Source organism: Petromyzon marinus, chromosome 18 (assembly GCF_048934315.1).
Source record: "Petromyzon marinus isolate PM22_M1 ecotype Great Lakes invasive population chromosome 18, UKy_Petmar_22M1.pri1.0, whole genome shotgun sequence".
Classification (NCBI taxonomy): domain Eukaryota; kingdom Metazoa; phylum Chordata; class Hyperoartia; order Petromyzontiformes; family Petromyzontidae; genus Petromyzon; species Petromyzon marinus.
The window spans coordinates 9749419-9769089 of NC_133684.1; the positions used below are offsets into that span (position 1 = coordinate 9749419).

Genomic DNA, 19671 nt, shown 5'->3' on the forward strand with positions numbered 1-19671 from the left:
AAGCTGCACCATTATCAGAGATGTAACAATGCAGACAAATGATGCAGCTTGAGTATAACTGCTCTGCACATGTGAGTTTTCATCCCAGACACATGCACATGCCGTAAATGAACACTTCGTTGTGAACAATGAGCCACCACAATTATTCCACTCAAATACAATTACAGTACCACACGTGGCAACGGCTTTGGGCAGGAAGCCTTTTCAACTCCTCTTGAATGCACAAAATCAAATATGCCAAAGCGTGTGGCTTTGTCATTTGTTGGGGCAGGGAGGTGACATTTGATCTGTGCCAGTGCGAAGCAACGGAGGCCACGCAGATTGGGTAGTCAGGACGGAGGTGAATTTGCCCTCTAACCCCCTTTGCCGTACGTATGTTGAATTTTATTTTGCACTGCGCGTAGCCAGCCGTGCCAATCGGAGGTGCCACTCAGATACAATAATAATCAGACTGAGGACTCCACATCACCACGGTTATAATAGGAAGTTTAATCCGCATTCTCTCGTATTGTTTCACAGACTGACTGCATAATCGTAACATGTTTATTTGAGACAGGGTTAACCAACTTCAGGAGTTTTGGGTCACAGTCCATATTTTCACGTCAACCAATCAACATATGCGTGCAGTGTTCAATCTGCAGTTTTAAAGAGAATGGAGATTGGTAGCCATGGAAACACGGACTTCATCCAGCCCATTAAATCTGGAGTTGTTCAAGTCATACTTTAAACATTGTTCCTATACATAATTTTCACTTTATCTTTTAAAGGCCCAATCTCCGATCACTATCATGTGAACCATAACGTAAATGCTAAAACAACATTTAGAGCCAGTATTGTTGACATCACAATACAATGGCTGGCACAACCACTCAAGGTGACCTTCAAACCCTCAAAAAAGGCTCTCGCCGCAAGACAGCGTTAGTCTGAACGTGCGGCGGTTTTGCTCTTCGTTGCATTGTTCAAAAGACCTCTGGACCAAGACATGCATGATAAATAATACACGGCAGAAATCTGCAGAAACCTTAACGTCGTTCCGCCAAGAGAAAAAGGCACATTTTTGACGCACGGAATTATCCAGATGACAAAAATAAACCGTGATTGATCAACTGTAAACTTTTTCCTTACGTGAGTTTCAATTTAATGGTCGGTAACATTCACACCAAAAATATAAATTGCGTCGAAGTGCCCCCCCCCCCCCCCAAAGAAGTGAGCAGAGCCTCTGCTGGCAAGGACATTCGTGGCTTCCTCAGATTTCCGCTGGACCTGGTGAGGTGGGGCGCCTGTCGGCGTCCTGCTCGGCTCGGCTGGCTGGCTGGCTGGCGAGTGGAGGCCCCTTACAGCACTCTCTTGATCTCGTCGTACAGGACGAGCACAAAGGCGCCTCCCGCGCCACGGATCACGTTCGACCAGGCGCCCTTGAAGAAGGCCTTGCCGCCCTCCTGCTGTAAGATCTTCTTCCAGCAGTCAATGGTTCCCCGGTACATGATGTCGGCTGGGGCAAACGGAGGCAGGGGGGAGGTGGGGACGTGTGTGAGCATGGCAGTACAACACTTGCGCAAGCGCTGTTAGCGAGCACCTACGAAGGCCGGCACGGCAAACGAGGGGGTGGGTGGCCAGCACCACGCCCGGCCACCTTTGTCTCCCCTAGTGCTGATGTTTACGCACCGCACCAGATATTTATTTTAGGCTGGGTCGGCTTAGGGAAGGCACAGGACCGGTTCAGATAATCGTCGCCGGTGTTGTCCTTGAGCGGGAATCGAACCCGGGTCGCCGCGCTCGTAGTGCAGTGCGCTAACCGCTGCGCGACCGCTCCCCGCGCAATCGCACAAGTACCAGATGCCATCAGCTTACCTCCTTTGCGCCCAGACTGCATCATCATCCTCCTACGCACGGTGTCGAATGGGTAGGACACGATACCGGACACAGCCGTCACAGACTGAGCGATCATCCAGCTCACGACGAGGGGCGTGCTCTTCGGGTTCGGCAGCATGCCTACCGTGGACAGCCGCACACAGTGGGGACAGGCCGCGCTCGTTAATGGCAGGGCCCATAGGCAAAGTGGGTTCTGTCTAAAATGTCCCGAAGTACGACATAAAAAACATCATTACTCAATTGGAATTTTCATGGCAAATCATAATCATCATCATCATCACCATCATCATCATCATCCCCCTACTGATAAAAAAAATTACAAGGATCCTCGTGAAAAAGATTCACGAGACTCAGTGAGGCTCTATTGGTTGAAAAGTATATATATAAATATTAGTTGTACTCATCTAAGTTAAATAAGTGGGGGCTTTAACGGTATCAAAAAGTTAAAGTCAGTTTATCTCCCAGCTGAAACGAGCAACAGCGTGCCATTCATTTCTGTTTGCTGGCCCTGAGCCAATGGCGGATATCTTTCATCCCCCGTGGAGGGAGTCAATGATTCAAAAGGACGACTCTCAGTCTAAGAAGGATGACTCCAAGTCAATCCCTGCCTGGGAATTGAACTCGCTGTGAGCCGAACAATCTAACCACAGCGACGCCCAGCAGGCGGGTAACATATGGTATGGTACATGTCACTTGGTATTGAGGCCCAATTAAGGTTTTTTTTTTGTGACGGGAAAGTTGACACGACTTTTTTTTGTTTCTGTTGGAGAAGTAAAACTTCAGCTGTCAGTCAAATATAACTACGCACGATCCGTTGTGTCGTCTGAGACAGCGCATGCCGGTGTCGATGGATGGAGGGGATGCTTTTCAAGTCAGGAGATTGTGCAGCTCCTGAGGTCAAGCTTGTAGAGAACTGCCCTCCAAATAAAACCTCTCCTCAGCCGCCTTGTTTGAGGCCTGGCTTGTAATTCGATGTTTATTTTCGCGTGTGCTACGTGAATTTGTGTGCAAATCATATCCTCTTGAACTATGCTGGACATTATTATATCTGGACTCGTGTTCACTGGAGTATGCCTCGATCCATATTTATCAGTCCCTTATATCCTTTGCATTTATATGCGGGATGGAGAGGTGGTGCAGTGGTTAGCGTGCTGCGTTATGAACCCACTTCACTAGCCCACATTTATCAGCGGCGTTTGTGAAAGCGGTGTTAATATATTTAGCTGTTTTATACTTACATACCCATGTGTGTGTGTGTGTGTGTTCATATATAACTAAATACGTACTTTAATATTGATGCTACCTGTGTGAAGGATTGCCTATGTTTAAACAACTCTTACCCCCCACCCCCCCCTGGATGCGTGTTACTTAGCAGCGACCTGTATTGTATGTACATAAGTTGAACGTAGTTCGCAGAGTACGCAGCTAATCGTGCGAATCGCTTCCCACCAAACTCAAACGGTGATACGCGTCCGTGCTATGTCTGTGTGTGTGTAAGTTAGCGTTTCAGTGTCAAGGGAAGGTGTAGTGTATCAGAAGGTTTGCCTCACTTCCTAATTACAGCGAGACCTTTGAGAGAGCTGATGTTCATCACCATTGATCTCATGGTTATCTTGTGCAAGGTCGCAAGTGTCATTGAGGAATGTACACGTGCCTTCGCTTCTGTTCGTTCCTCTGTTCAAGGGTGCAAGGACGCATTGATTAATCGATTGATATCAATCCTTACGCTCACGATGCAAGTACACATCGATTTTGAATGTGTATGTGGTCGTGTTGAATGCGTTTAAGTCACCCCCTGCAACCGCTAAATGTGTAAGTGTGCCTCAATGCAAAAAAAATATATCTCTCCGTAATGGAATCTCATGGAATTGCCAGGGGGTGGATCATTCAATGTTTTCAGGAACGCATTCATGAACAGTCTGAGTTGGGAGTGCTTTTTTAATATAGTGGCATACGATGTCAGAATTAGTAATTTATGTTTGTAAAGGGCCATCTCTGAAGTCAGTGTTAATCTTTGTTTCACTCTGTTCATCGCCATCTCTCATTCCTAATGGGCCACAGCGATTATTGCAACGAGCCGCACTTCGGTATAACAGCGACCGCTGCAGTCTGTTGCATTTCCTACAGCTACATACATCGGATGCTGATAATTGGTGTATCTATGGGTATACAGCACAATAGTTTAGTTTTTTAAATATATATTTGAGTGATTTACTTACCTTTGCTTTGCACTTCCTATCGTGTGCTTTGTATTGCCTACTGGACACATGTGAGAAAGAGCTTTATAGCTCATCGTATTTCACCAGTATAAATAAATAAATACTTCTTCTGAGTACTCACTAAACGAGAGCTCGGAAGTGCAGTTTAAACAAAACGGCAAACACATGTCTGCGACGCACCACACAGACATAGCCTGGACAGACTCTTGGGGCAAGTGCTGTTAGCGAGCAGCACCTATGATGGCTGGGAGCGGGTGGCCAACACCACGCCCGGCCGCGTTTGGTTCCCTAGTGGCGATGTTTACTACACACCGCACCAGGTATTACGTTGAGGCTGAGTCGATCTAGGGGAGGCCCATGACCAGGACCGTTTGTTCAGATCATCGTCACTTTGGTTGGTGGTGGCCGCGAGCGGGAATCGAACTCTGGTCCTGCCGGGCTCGTAGCGCGACGCGCTAACCGCTACGCTACCGTCACCCCGCAGCAAACAAAAAATATGTAAAACCCTGCCACGCATCACATCACGCGCACACCTTTAGCCGTGTCATAGATGCCAAAGTAGGCGGCGCGGTAGATGATAATGCCCTGCACGGACACATTGAAGCCCTGGTAGAGTCCTCGCAGGCCGTCCGACTTGAAGATCTTGCTGATGCAGTCGGCCAGACCCTTGAACTCGCGCTCCGCCTGACCCTTGCCCACGTCGGCCGCCAGACGCGTCCTGGCGAAGTCGAGGGGGTACACGAAGCACAGCGACGTGGCACCCGCGGCGCCGCCCGACGCCAGGTTGCCGGCGAAGTAGCGCCAGAACTGCTTGTGCTTGTCGACGCCGCCCAGGAAGATCTGCTTGTACTTGTCCTTGAAGGCGAAGTTGAGCGCCTGCGTCGGGAAGTAGCGGATCACGTTGGCCAGGTTGCCGCGCCAGAACGACACGAAGCCCTGCTCACGGGGGATGCGCACCACGCAGTCCATGATGCCCTTGTACTGCTGGTCCACAGTGATCTGCTTGCTGGCATGCTGCACCTGCACGCGCGCCCGAGACACACAGACACAAGAAGTGGTCACGTCGTGCGTTAGCCTCGCTGCGGGGGGGGGGGGGCAGGGGGGCAGGGGGGATGGGAGTCCGGCGCCGTGCCCGGCCGCTTTTGTCTCTCCCGAGTGGCGGTGTGTTTTGCGACACACACCGCGCCAGGTACACTCGTTTTGAGGCTGAGTCGACCCTATGGGAGGCTCAGGACCAGGACCGGTCGTTCAGGTGATCGTCACCGTTGTTGGTGGTGGCCGTGAGCGGGAATCGAACTCGGTTCTCTGCCGGGGTCCGTAGCGCAGCGCTAACCACTGCGCCACCGCTCCCCGAGGCCAATGCACACACAGCGCGCAGTGCATTGACGCGTTCATCACCGTGGACATCCACAACGGGCGAGAGAGGTGGGCCAAAGTTAACTAGCGAGTGGAGACTGAGAGGAAGGCGAACAAAAGCTGAGGAAGACGGCTGAAGAGACGGCAGTGGGACGACTCCACAGAGGTCAGAGGTCAGGAATGGACAGGGGCGACTCAGGGTAGGAAGGAATGGAAGGAAGCAAACGAAAGAGCCCCTTTGCACTGAAGTTGTCCTTCCCCCGCACCGCCCATTAGCACGTTTGGCTACGTACGGCGTGAAAGAAGTTCAACGTACATACGGGGTGCGAAATTACTAACTGACAACAGCATCATCATCATCGTCGTCGTCGTCTTTCACTTTGTGTTTGATGCACATTTAACAACGCGAGTCTCAATTGTGCAACCACCACACACGGGTCTACAGGTGTATTCGTTACAAGCCACACGCGCTTTACAGGAGCACGATTTATTAATGTAAAAAACACTGAAAGTAAATACTGTACTGTAAAACTAGTTAAAGAGCCGAATGGTGTTAGCTTGTGCAGTACATATCATACATCTGCGTGGAAGATCCAAAACCACAGTTCTGTTGGATTAAATACAAGGGCCAACACTACTTGACATCTGTGAAAAAGAGCTTCATATCTCATAGGATTCCTCCGGTCTAAATAAACATTCTAAAGATTCACATTTTGTAGTGCCCAAGGGATTGGTTAACAAGCGATCGGTGCTATAAATTTGGGTTTTGGAGGTGCTCATGGAGTTTCATGTTTATCTTACAACAGCAATCTGGTTGAAGTTGAAGACTGCCTTGAATTGCATTTATTTCCCATGCTTAGCCGGTGCCAAAGCAGGGAACTCTTTAAACCTATTTCCTCTAACTTCAAGGTTGTTTCGGATGAAATGCATCTGGGCTTGTCTTGTTAATTTTAACATACTGTTCTTTGCAATGCATTTTATTTTGGCCACGTGTTGCAATGCAAAACTCTTGCAATGCATCACATGGCAGGAGATGGCCAAAATTCCACCGTTGAAGCCTTCGGCTCAGTGTAAACTTGTGACGTACGAATTTGACAGCGATTTCCATGGTTTAATTTTTTACCAAAGCAGTAGGAATAAACAGCGAAAACTATTGGAATGCATTTACAGCAATGCCAATCACGTGCAATGGATAATGTCTAATATATTGCATTTAACACTGATGTATTGTTCTCCCCGTCCTAATTTCGACATCTTGATGAAACTTAAAAATAAAGGCATGGTGCTTGTATTGTAAAGTTTCTTATTAAAATCGTGAGCTAAACACCTTTCCAATTATTTGCATAAACGTCTGCCATTTTCAGGCTGCAGGTGACAGATACATCTTCCCATGAGGACTCAAGACTTTCCCCCAATTACCATGCTGGGCTAATGTGAGTCCTCATTATGCAACTTCAATTTGAAGGCCAGCATTCCTCCTGTTAATATTCAGAGTATTTATACACGCTAGTCTGTAGTCTGCACAGAAGCCAAAATACCACGTGGTACTTGATTACATTTGCCAATATATTTATTTCAGACTTCAAGCTCACAATAATATGCATGACACGCGCACTGCAGTAGCATGAGATCAACTATGTATGGCCAATTCCACGATAACTGGATTACAGCATTGGATACAGAACCGGATATCGGCGAAATTAAAAACAAGCATCATTTGAGCTGCATTGGTTTAAAATATCCTTACCCAGCACGCTGACGCTAAACTTGAACGAGCCCATTTCATAGCCATGTTCAATTTACCTGCATTGTACCTAATGCCCTTTTTTGTAGGAATCTGTATAGACCCAGGACATTCAGCATAAACTACATTATTGCAACTCACTACCCTATGGGACGTCTGGCAAAAACATGTACAAAACTCTTTGGCACGTGGTCGTAACGAGTACTACAAGATCCGACCGTGTCCATCCAGTGTTCGCCGAGCTGCATTGGCTTCCGGTTGCCGAACGAATACATTGTAAGGTCGCACTCAGTGCACACAAAGTGCTTGCCACATATGAACCACAATAGCTTGCCGATCTCGTTTAAGGAGCATAAACCATCAAGCGAACTCCGGTCATCCTCGCAGCGGCATTTGGCTGGTCACCGAACAAAGACGGTCACTGTATTGTGTGCTTTCAGATGCTGCGGCCGTCTGGAATGCTCTTCCTTCCGATATTTCGGAAGCCACTGGAGCTATGCACTTTTGAATATAGATTTGAAAACTCTTTTCTTTTTGTGTTTAGTTTGTTGCAATTCCTCTGCACCTCCGATAATTATGGTTGGCTACATACGGTCCGAAATAAATTCACCATACATACATACATAGAGAAGACATACAAACACATGCAATGACTATCCATATCAACTTGGATACGATCATTGTATGTGTGAGGTAGGTGTGTGGCTCGGAGGTCAGAGTATGGGGCCAGCGGCTCTGAGATCATGGATTTTCTATCTGGGCAGTCAATTTTGTCCACCCTTACCCACTTTCAATCACTTGAGTCAAATGCCCGCACCAAAAAAAAAAACCCCATCACATTAATTTAGTGTTCGACTAAGTTTGTCTGAATTACAGCTGTGTGAAGTAGGAACGGTGATTTTACTGTCATGCACTCACACCGGGACATGGGAGAAAGTGTGTCCCATAATGTGTGGATAGAAATGAAAAACAAAAATCACGTTAAGTGGGCTCAGGAAGTTCTGTCACCTGCGTCCGTGAGCAGTTCTCTATGCATTTGTCGTCTTATCACATGGATAGCACAATTACAATAGAATTAGGAAAAAGGAAAGTAAAAGCGAATTGTATTCACCTTCCAAGTGTATGCATTCCATTAATAATACTATAACTTTAATAGTCATACAATTAACTAGTATTTCGTTGCAATGTGCATGGAGTGAGTTCTTGCTGCTGGGTTCAAATGACCTTGGCCAAAGCCTAGGCCTTCTCTGGATAAGGTCATGCTAAAGTAGGCCGCGCCTCTTCTGTATATTTAAAGGCCGACAAACTTATGTTTTTTGTTTCAAGGTTTAATTTCTACCAATATATCTGAGCGACTTTTAAATAATGTAAAAGCCAAAATGTGATCATACGTGTCGGCATAGCGTATGAGCTTCCAAATTGTTAGCGCATATTGCTTATACCGTATTAATTGAAGATCGTGCAAACTGACTTTGAAACGTAACTTTATTTGACGTTGTTATTACGGTGTCACACTGATCACTCACACATTAGCTACTTTACCGAAACCGCCAGAGAATAACCCCCCAAAGTGCTTGACATTTATAAACCACAAGTATCCTCAATTGTATTCCTATAGCTTATCAACCAATTGTTTCGCGAGAGAAAACAAACGCATTTGACCTTGAACTAAATGCCGTCTCTGTGTATATGTAAAGGTTCAGCAGTGATCTTTGTGGACTCCCAAAAATAACTGCATAACTCCCACAGTGCATCGTATTATTTTTGCAAGCAACATACTTTGCACCTCTTATTTTTAACTCTGTGCCTCTTCGCCGGACTGATTTCCAAGGGCACATGAATGTGTATTCGTATTACTGTAACATCTCAGATTGTCACATCAAGTGCTTTTTTTTTAATGGGATTACAATGTACGTAGAATTCCATATAATTAGTGATGCTCTTTGATCTGTGGAACAGTACACGCTGGCGCCTATGAATTCTTGAGAGTTATCCAAATGTAAAACCAAATGAACTGCTCGGTCCCGTACAGCTCGCAAACACACCCCGGTTATTATTTAGGGTCACACACATAATTTGACGAACACAATGGGCCACATTCACACATTGACGAAATGGCCAACGCACATCGCCCAGAAGGTTTTGCCCCATTTGTTGGTGATGTACACGGCACGTATTCACCAAAAAAATATCTGACATATAAAAATATTTACTCACGGATTAATCTGATCCTTCACCTCTACGAGATCACTGCCACTCACTGTAGCTTCGAGTCTAACATTTACATGCTTCCAGACGACCTTGCCTCTTGAAACAGTGTCCGTTGCCATTATAGTCTCGATGTAGCTCATCACAGTAGGGCAACAGTGCACGCAAGGGTGGCACTCGCCAGACTCATCGGCTCTTAATATTACTCCTAGTCCCTTCAGATGAATGCTTCCTTCAGAACATAAGAATGTCATGTTGACCTTCAACTGCCTCGACGATACCATTGGGTTAATAGAATTTGAACAGGACCTTCCCAGACTCGGGGTAGAAATGTCAAGCCTTTTCCAAGCTTGACATACATCATAGCTAACTTTCACACCGAGTGTTGAGAATTCTTAGGAGCACTGGGATACCCACGGCTGCCAGGGACACTGAGTGGTAACCTGTGTATCGTTGACCTTGCCCAATGTGACTCTGGCTTTGTTTGTCTTTAGGATCCTTTGGGCCCTCCATGTTGACCTTGACTGGCTCGACTGAGAACATCAACACTGGAGACGTCGTGGCTAACAGATACTTGCATCGTGTCCAACCATGTGTGGTTGGACACAACATCTTAACCTGTCCTCTCAGTGGCGTTGTGCACAAAATGCTAGGCACTGCTTAAAATTTGAAAGGTGACGATACGATGCCATTTAACAAGGTGATTCAGAACAATTAATTACTCTCTTTTTTCCTTCGATTTGAAGCTTTCGTGACTGCAGGGATTCACATTCCCTTCTACTTGACTTTACTGAAAGAACCAATTAAAAATAATTACTCCTTACATAAAATATAACATTTTATTCGAGTTCCCTCCCCCCCCCCAAGAACTGACATTATTTACCAGTCACTCACATGACACCGATGAACAAAACTATATAGCCTACAATTTACATTCTGCCACAACCCCACACTCCAACCAGCAACCTCCTCGTTTCACGCGTAAAACCATCGTTTCGGCTCAAGGCGTGCACGTCCGTTCGCCCACCGTTGGGCGATTTACCTGCAGAAGCAACTTCACCCTCTCGATGGGTGCCACGGCCGTTTTGGAGATGGCAGCGGCAATGCCTCCCGCCATAAAGTCCTTAAGGAATCCAATGGCCACGTCGCTCATGGTTGCTTGCGGTCGAGGCTCTTAACGCATAAAAAATATAAATTTGTACAAAAGCTGGCCAAAACTGGGACACGGTGTTCGCTCGTGCCTCTCGAGCAGCTTGCTGGAGATCAGATGGACGTGGATGTGCCTGCCCAGTGACGCCGGCGACACTCGGGCGAGCTCTCATAAAGCTCCTTGCAGAAGGGGTCACGGGGTGGTGGCCGGTGACGCGCTCGCTCACGAGTGTGCCACACACACTGCGGTGTATAAATACATTGGGCAGTTCGGCAAGGGCACAGTAACGCTCGCCTCCTTCACCAGCGACCTGGGTCGGTGGGGATGGGTGTACGTGGGGGGAAGGGGACAGGGGCATTGTGAACTCTGATGACGGCCAAGCTAACGGAGAGCAAACTGCCACCTATTTTTTTGTTTCTTTGTTACAAAAGACACGTGCACACGCACAATGGTACACCAATGCCCCCCCCCCCTCCTCCTCACCCACATCCCCTCCCCCTGCCTCGTAGTAACTCAAAGGATGCCAGGACAAGTTGTACAAGGTAGAGCTAAAAAAAATGGATTCCTACCCCCCCCCCCCCCATTCCCAACTATGCAAGTGTCTTTGTACAGATATATCTTTAGGGGCCTGACCTGTGCCCTATATGCCACAAGCCATGTCTGCATGGTGGCACATTTTCTGGCATCCAGAACAACTACATTTCATTAACGCTTTGTCACAAGTTTGGTGGCAGTGTTGATTCGTTGCCAATTTCCTCTCGTGATGGGGTTTTCTCTCTAGAACACGGAGAGCGTTGGATTGGAAATAATGCTCTTGATTTGAAGCTTTCGTGACTGCAGGAATCCATCCTCTTTGGTTCTTTCGGTAAAAATCAAATAAATCACGACGTTTCGGGCGCAACACAAGCGTCGGTTATAAAATAAATCACGACGTTTCGGGCGCAAAGCAAGCGCCCGAAACGTCGGCATAAAAATAGTAGGCGGAAATAATGGTGAAGAAGGCTACACTCACCAAGCAAGAGCTATCACCACGCGTACGGTTGTAGTGTTCAAATGACGCTGAATACAACGTACGAGTCAGGCACAGCTGATATTTGTGCCTAACATACTGTGGTGGTATCAACATTGTCAGCTGAAGAATATCTACCGCTGGATTAACGCCTTCCTGCATTGTCACCGTCTGCGGCATATTATACATCTTGCACATGTAAAATATAGTTGTAAAATATCTTGGCATTTTTGTAATTTTCATCAGATTTTTTTGGGCCGATCTGCCCAATGATGACATTGAAGCAAACCGCCAAGGTGATGCGTTTTTTCGAATATACCCCCCCCCCCCCACTAGTATAAATTACTCTGCAAGGGTGGGACGGTGCCAGATGAATGTTTTCGCTCGAGTATCCGTATGTCCACACTCGTGCTAAGGGCAAGGTCATGTCAATTTCTGAAACGTAGCAAAAGTAGTATCGCTGGGTTTGGATAGCGTTTACGTATCCGTCCAGCCAATAAGAACCATGAAAATTGGCGTATCGCTTATGCGCGCATTGGCCCAGCACAGGCCCAATACGGAACGTCTAGTGACGTATTTGTGCTGTAGATGTACCGACTTAACGGTACTACCCTTTCAAGAACTTTACCAACACTTGGCGTTCTGCCCAGCCATTTGGGGTGGGCCAGGGAACATCGCTATATCAGAGACACCACTTGGAGAGAGCCAGCAGTGGGAGGGGTAAAATGTCACCACCACCTTCAACGTGGTACAGGATAGAGGTCACGCAAACTCACCTCGCAGTCACTGTATTTCATCTGGAAGAACACTCGGGCATAGGGGGAGTAGATCAATTCCCGCACCTACGATTAGCACGGTTGGCTACGTATGGTGCGAAAGAAGTTCAACTTATAAATTGATAGTCACTTTATCCCATGTAGGAAATTATGAGCTCCAATTCAGAATATTGACTGATACTGGAGGAATCCGATGAGCTATGAAGCTCTGTTTCACAGATGTCCAGTCGTTTTCACAGATGAACCTTAGTACCCCGGGGTACTCTTAGTACCCCGGCTCTCGCATAATGTCCGTGATGCAGTCATTTTTAGTCTGTTGATGGTCGGCGATGCGGCAATCGACTCATCTCGACGAGCTGTACGCGATGCACCACCACCGCGCATGCGAGCGTTCAGGGTTTCGGCACAATCGTCGTCCTCGCTGCGTCTCGACATCGCGGAGTGTGGCACCGATTTCGGATTGATTGGTATCCCAGTCGCGGAGTTAAGTTACACCCCCGGAAATAAATAGTGTCCCAGAAATAAATTATTTAATTGCCTCGGGCATTTTCTATTATTTGGTACCCCATAAGGATCAGATGTCCAGTAGATGTCCAATTCAACAGGTTAAGGGATTTGATTGTCGAGCAATTGAGTCACCAACAATAACGTACTATAACTTTGCACTGAATGAATGTCAGACTACCTGTGGTAACCAAGGGTTACTTTCGTTGCAAACAAATTGCGTCTCTCCTCCACCGCCTCCCTGTGTTGCATTCGTTAGGATACCTCGTTCAATGTGGTGCGTTGGAAATAATGTAATGAAACAGAATCAATGTTTTGGGAATGATAAAAGATTACGGACCTGCGAATTAATTGAATAATGCACACAGGCTAGGCATACAAAATAATAATTTAATCGTCAGCTGCATGGGTTATATCGCTTTAGAGCGTGTCTAGATTAAAATACGGAATATAATCGTGCACATTTTGACTTTCCAACTGGACGATCTGTGTCGTCACGACTTCTTCCGGCTCAATCCAACAACACGTGGCACTTCTCCCCGTGATATTAATTAGAGATTGTAAGCATGTCTGAAGAAAACACACATCCGATCTTCAGTGGCCGTGTGTGTGGCTTACCCAGGGCCCCACCTACAGTAGTTGCTGATCGTGGTGGACGCCCTCGGTGCTGCTGTTCATTCACACGCAGCGCCTTGCTTCCAGCTCCGTGACCTTTCACCGGGCTCCAGTTCCAATGAAAAGGGACAACTCAACAAAGTGCAAGGATCTGAGATCAAAACGAAACGGTGACGGTACAACGTTAAATACGCGTGGATTTTTGTCATTGTTTTACAACCCTTACGTGGCTTGCTCTACGATATCATCAGCCGTGTTCTAATCCACTGCTGGGTGAAGGTCACGGCCACGCCGTTGCCATCTCTCAGTGCCGCGATGCAACCAACAACAGCAGCAGCAGCAGCAACCCCAGCGGCCCATCTGACTCCTGCACAACAGCTGGGTCCATTGATAAACCCCTCCATCACCTTGACGTCTGTGAAAAAAGGAGCTTTATAGCTGATCGGATTCCTTACAGTATAAATGAAGATTAAGATTCCGATGACCACAATAAAGACCGCAAACCCCTGCAAATGTAGCGCTAAGTAGGACAAAGGGCCTCTCCCAAAGAGCTCCCCCACACCCTGACGACCCCCTCCCACTCGCCCCCTCCGGACCCCCGGGTGCCCCCACTTCCAACCCGCGTGCCCCCCACCCCCAACCCGCGTGCCCCCCACCCCCAATCCGCGTGCCCCCACCCCCAATCCGCGTGCCCCCACCCCCAACCCGTGTGCCCCCACCCCCAACCCGTGTGCCCCCACCCCCAACCCGCGTGCCCCCCACCCCCAATCCGCGTGCCCCCAGCCCGCGTGCCCCCCACCCCCAGCCCGCGTGCCCCCCACCCCCAATCCGCGTGCCCCCACCCCCAGCCCGCGTGCCCCCCACCCCCAATCCGCATGCCCCCCACCCCCAATCCGCGTGCCCCCACCCCCAGCCCGCGTGCCCCCCAGCCCGCGTGCCCCCCACCCCCAATCCGCGTGCCCCCACCCCCAGCCCGCGTGCCCCCCACCCCCAATCCGCGTGCCCCCAGCCCGCGTGCCCCCCACCCCCAACCCGCGTGCCCCCACCCTCAGCCCGCGTGCCCCCACCCTCAACCCGCGTGCCCCCACCCCCAACCCGCGTGCCCCCACCCCCAGCCCGCATGCCCCCACTTCCAACCCGCGTGCCCCTCACCCCCAGCCCGCGTGCCCCCCACCCCCAATCCGCGTGCCCCCACCCCCAATCCGCGTGCCCCCACCCTCAGCCCGCGTGCCCCCCACCCTCAACCCGCGTGCCCCCACCACCCATATCCGCCCTCCGTGTGCCCCCACCCCCAGTGGCCAGGCTCACGCCCTCCCACCCACCGCTCGCCCACCAGCGCGTGTTCTGATTGGCTGTAGCCCCACGTGCCCGATGGATGAATGAACAGTATGGTGTATGAATGAACAGATGGTGAATGAATCAGGGACGAGCGGTCACGGGAGGCAGGTGAGGCAGAGCCTCACCTGTCATACTCCAATGAAAAGTGAAAAAAAAGAATAATCAAATGAAGTCAAATATTAAGATTTTTCCACTGATCTGTGTTATAAATGTAATTTCTGTACGACTCCAATCATTTTTATAGTCAAAATCGCCAAATTTGCGGAGCTCTGCTGCAAATACAGGAAGAGACGAGAGGCGAGGCAAGCGACGAGCTCAGCCTCCCCTCTGATTGCACAACCCCTCAGTAACTGGATGGAGCGTGGGCATTAAGCGCGAATTTAAAAAAGAGGGATGATATCGTCATCCTCTCGGCCGACAAGGGTAATGCTACTGTTATCATGGATAAAAACTCATACAACAACAAAATCCAGGACCTACTCAGTGATGGGAGTTACTCCAAAATTAAAAGTGATCCTACTAACAGCCTAACGACAAAAACCAATAAGATCATCACTAGTTCGACTTCCTTAATCGAACCAACCAAATGTCCCTCCCTAAAACCCTCGGCTGCAAGACCTCCCAGATTCTATGGTCTTCCCAAGATCCATAAAGAAGGTACCCCACTACGGCCCATTGTGTCGACGATCAACTCTCCTACCTACAAGCTAGCCCGTTTTTTTATCGGCTACTCTGCTTCCCTTCACTGGCAAGACCACCTCAGCAGTACTTAACTCAACCCAATTGCTTTCTATGATCAAGGACATTGTACTGTCTCCTGACGATATCCTCGTTGATGTGGTCTCTCTGTTCACCAAGGTCCCAGTGCCTGACACCATAACAATAATTGAAGACTTGGTCCAACATGGACTGAACCCTGATGTATCTGCACTGGTTAGGCACTGCCTCACCAACACTTACTTTACCTGGAATGTTACCTTCTACAAACAAAATGAGGGTACCCCTATGGGTTCCCCATTGTCACTAGTGGAAGAGATATGTGGATGACACTTTCGTCATTTGGCCACATGGCCTCCCAGCATTGAACCATTTCCTAGACCACATCAATTCCAGACACCCATCCATCAAATTCACCATGGAAGTGGAGAAAGATGGCAAGCTGCCATTCTTGGATGTTCTGTTTGAGAGGAGGCCTGATGGCTCTTTAGGACATTCTGTTTACAGGAAGGCCACCCACACAGATTCCTACTTGAAGCCTGATTCCCATCACCACCCGGCTCAAAATAATTCCCTCATCAAAACACTATACCATAGGGCTCATTGCATTTCTGACCAACACCACCTGGCCAGTGAATTAAAACATGTACATCTGGCCCTCAAGATGAACGGATACTCTGACCGTACTATCCGCCGAGCTGTTTCTCCCACCATACAGAAACAACCACCTGATACTCCGATCAAAATCATCACGTTGCCATACATAGCAGGCGTTACCAAAAAGATTTCCAAAATTCTGAACAAACACAAGATTTAGGTCCGGTTCAATAAAGTAGACAATCCATGATCTGATCCCATCCGTAAAGGATGTCATTCCTGACTTACAGTACCCCGGTGTTTACAAATTGAGTTGTACCTGCAGTGACTGCTATATCGGGGAGACGAAACGACATTTCTGACCGAATTCGCGAGCACAAATAAGATTTGAAACACGGCAGAACAAATTCTTCGGCCGTAGCTGATCATTGTTTCAACACAGTGGGTTCTCATGATATTGTTTTCTCCGATACCAAAGTACTCTGTTAACCTCCCGGATACTACCAAAGATTTGTCCATGAAGCCATCCAGATATACAAACATAGACACAACTTAAACCGAGCAGATGGTTTTAAATTGAGCAATCATTGGAAATATGTCATCAACCAAGTCAAATTTTAGCTGCCTTATAATTGTACAGCCATTTCCATTTCCTCCAGTTGGTTACGCTCATTATCGATCACTGCTCGCCATCGCCTCTCCGTCCCCCCAACCTCCCTGCAGCATAACAAAAGGCTGCTTAACTTAGCCCCCCCCCCCCACAGCCCTTCCTGGCTCCCCCCCCCCCTTAACCTGTATATAATCTCGGGTATCTTAGAGCTCTCTTCAGGTGGTACAGCAATTTTGCTGTGACGGTTTCCACCTAAAGACGGAAGCTTGTGTTGCCTCCGAAACGTCGTGATTTAATTTAGTTGTTTTCATTTATTTTATTTTACCCACGTGATTTTACCGAAAAAAAACAAAGAGTATGAATCCTTGCAGTCACGAAAGCTTTCAATCTAGAATAAGCGCGTGCCTGTTACTATCTCAGTATGTCACCAATGTAATGTTTGTAGACCCCTTAATTTCATGCCCTCGCCTTCCATACTCCAGGTAACTTATTTCACGTATTGTGTATAAAGATATTGAGGCTCGCTGGTCTCGTCATGAAACTGCAATGAAAAAGTACCAGGGGAGGCAGCTATCACATCTGCCTCACTGAGGGGGACGTGTCTAACACGCCCCCCCTCAGCGAGGACACGCCCCCACAGTGAGGCCACGCCCCTCCGCGAGACCACGCCCCCCTCAGTGTGTGGATCTGGCTCTGACACTAGCCAGTGCCTCCCCAGCCATTGACCTCACCGCACGTCACTGGAATGAATGTAACGAGGAATGAATGAAACCATAACCCTTGACTACACTTAGATGGCGCGTGTCACCTATGCAGAGGCTTAACGAGGTCTCTGTGCTTTTATATTTTTCTTTACAAAAGTGTCCAATTAAACGTAAAGTACAGTATTGTATTTTAAACGTATTAATTAAATATTAAATATGAATTCATGTGTTCCCCTCTCCCTCCCCCTCTCTGGAGGTAATTGCTTGTAACGTACCGACTCATGTTTTAACTCCGCACACACAGCTTAATAGACGCTGTCCATTCATGACGGCGTCCATCCGAACTCTGTCTTCCGTACAGACCTGTCTCTCTCTCCTTACCTGAAGAAGGCTACTTGTGTTGTGGCCGAAACGTCGTGAGAATTTTATCGTCTTATTTTTGCTGTATTGTTTTCATTCTCATTCTACGTGACTTTACCCAAAGAACCAAGGAGATGAATATAAAAGATGTGCGAGCAGGCTGATGACGTCGACACATCAATAAATACAATTTCACATTCAGGTGGCCAAGCCCAAGTGTCAGGAGCAGCGAAGTTGCTCCATCGCTGTGACGTCTCCTCTGTCGTACTTGAGGATCGGGGCATTGCGCCGTTAGGGGCCGTCCAAAAATAACGTCACGCACCTAGGGGGAGGGGGCGTGGTCAGACATTTGTGACGATGCGTGACGATGGGGGGGGGGAGGGGTTGAGAAATGTGACGTCACGTCAAAATGCGCAACTTTATAAATAAATATAGACAACGCGTACTACTTAATTAAATAGACTTTTTAATAAATGTTTTCTCCTAAAACATCAGAGTGCAGCGCCACATTAAATACGCACTGCAATGACAATAGTTTAAAGCGAATTGAAGCATTTTTTGGGGGGGGGGGGGGCAGAGCTTTGTGACGTCATATTTGAGGGGGGGTCTGACTTTTTGTGACGCCGTGTGACGAGGGGGGGGGGGGGTCAAAAATCGTCCAAAATCGCGTGACGTCATTTATGGACGACCCCTTACACGTTCTGGATGACCACAGTCGCACACCGGAGAGGAGCTGCCTGAGTGGGACGAACAGCCACGTATAAAAAAACATGCGAAATTGCTAATGTGCTATTTCCCGTGCCTGCCATGAGCACGGCTGCAGTATGTACGGTGTCGAAAGAAGTTCAACACACACGCAAAGAGATTCTACATTATATAAAACGTGTATATCACCGCTAGAACCCAACTCATATATAGGCAGCTTTCACCATTGTCGGCATGAGGACCTCGTGGCGCAACGGCAGCGCGTCTGACTCCAGATCAGAAGGTTGCGTGTTCAAATCACGTCGGGGTCAGTATTTTTTTTAATGCCACGTTCGGAGAAATAACCATTTTCCGTTTTAATGCCACGTTCGGAGAAAGAACCATTTTCCGTTACTCGTTTTAATGGCGCTGTTTATAAGTAACGAGCTTGTGAGAAAAAAAAATCCTACGTTTTATTTGCTTTGATGTTAAGATGGAAAATGTTCTTAAACTGGTGATACGTATGGGCACTTGAAGGTGATGTCATTGCGCGCTGTTCGAGCGTAATGACTCTAGCACCCTCTCGTGTTTGAATGTTGAACACCAAGCGATGCATTCACTTGACCGTACGCTGTTGGCCCGAGACGTACTTTGCACAGTTAAGTGCAAACATTTGTACTCTTTAATTACAAAGTGCTAATCGTCGTCGAATATAACAAAAGGGTCTTAAGGGTTGTGGGAAAAAAAGTCATTTTTAATAAAGTGACTTCTTTAAATCGAGTGTGACACTGTGAGATTACATTCAACCGAAGGGAGAGTTTTGAATGCACGCAGCATATTCGCCTACCACGAGTTAAGTGAATCTTAGCTGGTGATGCCCGTGGGTAACAAACTAAGCACACAGACTCGTGTGCACCTCATTCACGCATGTATCACATATCTGCGATGTGTTATGTATATTTTACGCAATGTATTGCAGTAAAACATACAAGTTTGGTCCATTCGCACATTGGCAAAAGTTATTTGCATCATATTTTTTAGCAAGATTTTTATTTATTTAAAAGGAACATTTGAATTGTTTTTCCTATGCAGAAGGACCATTGCCCAAAACACCGCCTGTTAGATATGTTTTTAAAGACATTGTGACTGAACGTACACTCTAAGGGATGTAGTGAAATCAGACGGAGTGATGAAATCTGCTCAGCAAG

General features: G+C 47.7%; 1 protein-coding gene and 1 non-coding gene across 2 annotated transcripts; one reads left to right on the forward strand and one right to left on the reverse strand.

The window, feature by feature from the left end:
• Positions 1–469: 469 nt before the first annotated feature.
• LOC116943656 (ADP/ATP translocase 1-like) lies at positions 470–10716 on the reverse strand. Its single transcript, XM_032956692.2, has 4 exons — positions 10442–10716; positions 4625–5111; positions 1852–1992; positions 470–1492 (listed from the first exon to the last, which is right to left on the reverse strand). The coding sequence occupies exons 1-4, from the start codon at positions 10550–10552 to the stop codon at positions 1335–1337; spliced, it is 897 nt and encodes a 298-aa protein (XP_032812583.1). The 5' UTR covers positions 10553–10716; the 3' UTR covers positions 470–1334.
• Positions 10717–18723: 8007 nt separating this feature from the next.
• TRNAW-CCA (transfer RNA tryptophan (anticodon CCA)) lies at positions 18724–18795 on the forward strand. The gene has a single exon. It is a non-coding gene; the product is annotated as a tRNA-Trp (tRNA).
• Positions 18796–19671: the final 876 nt, after the last annotated feature.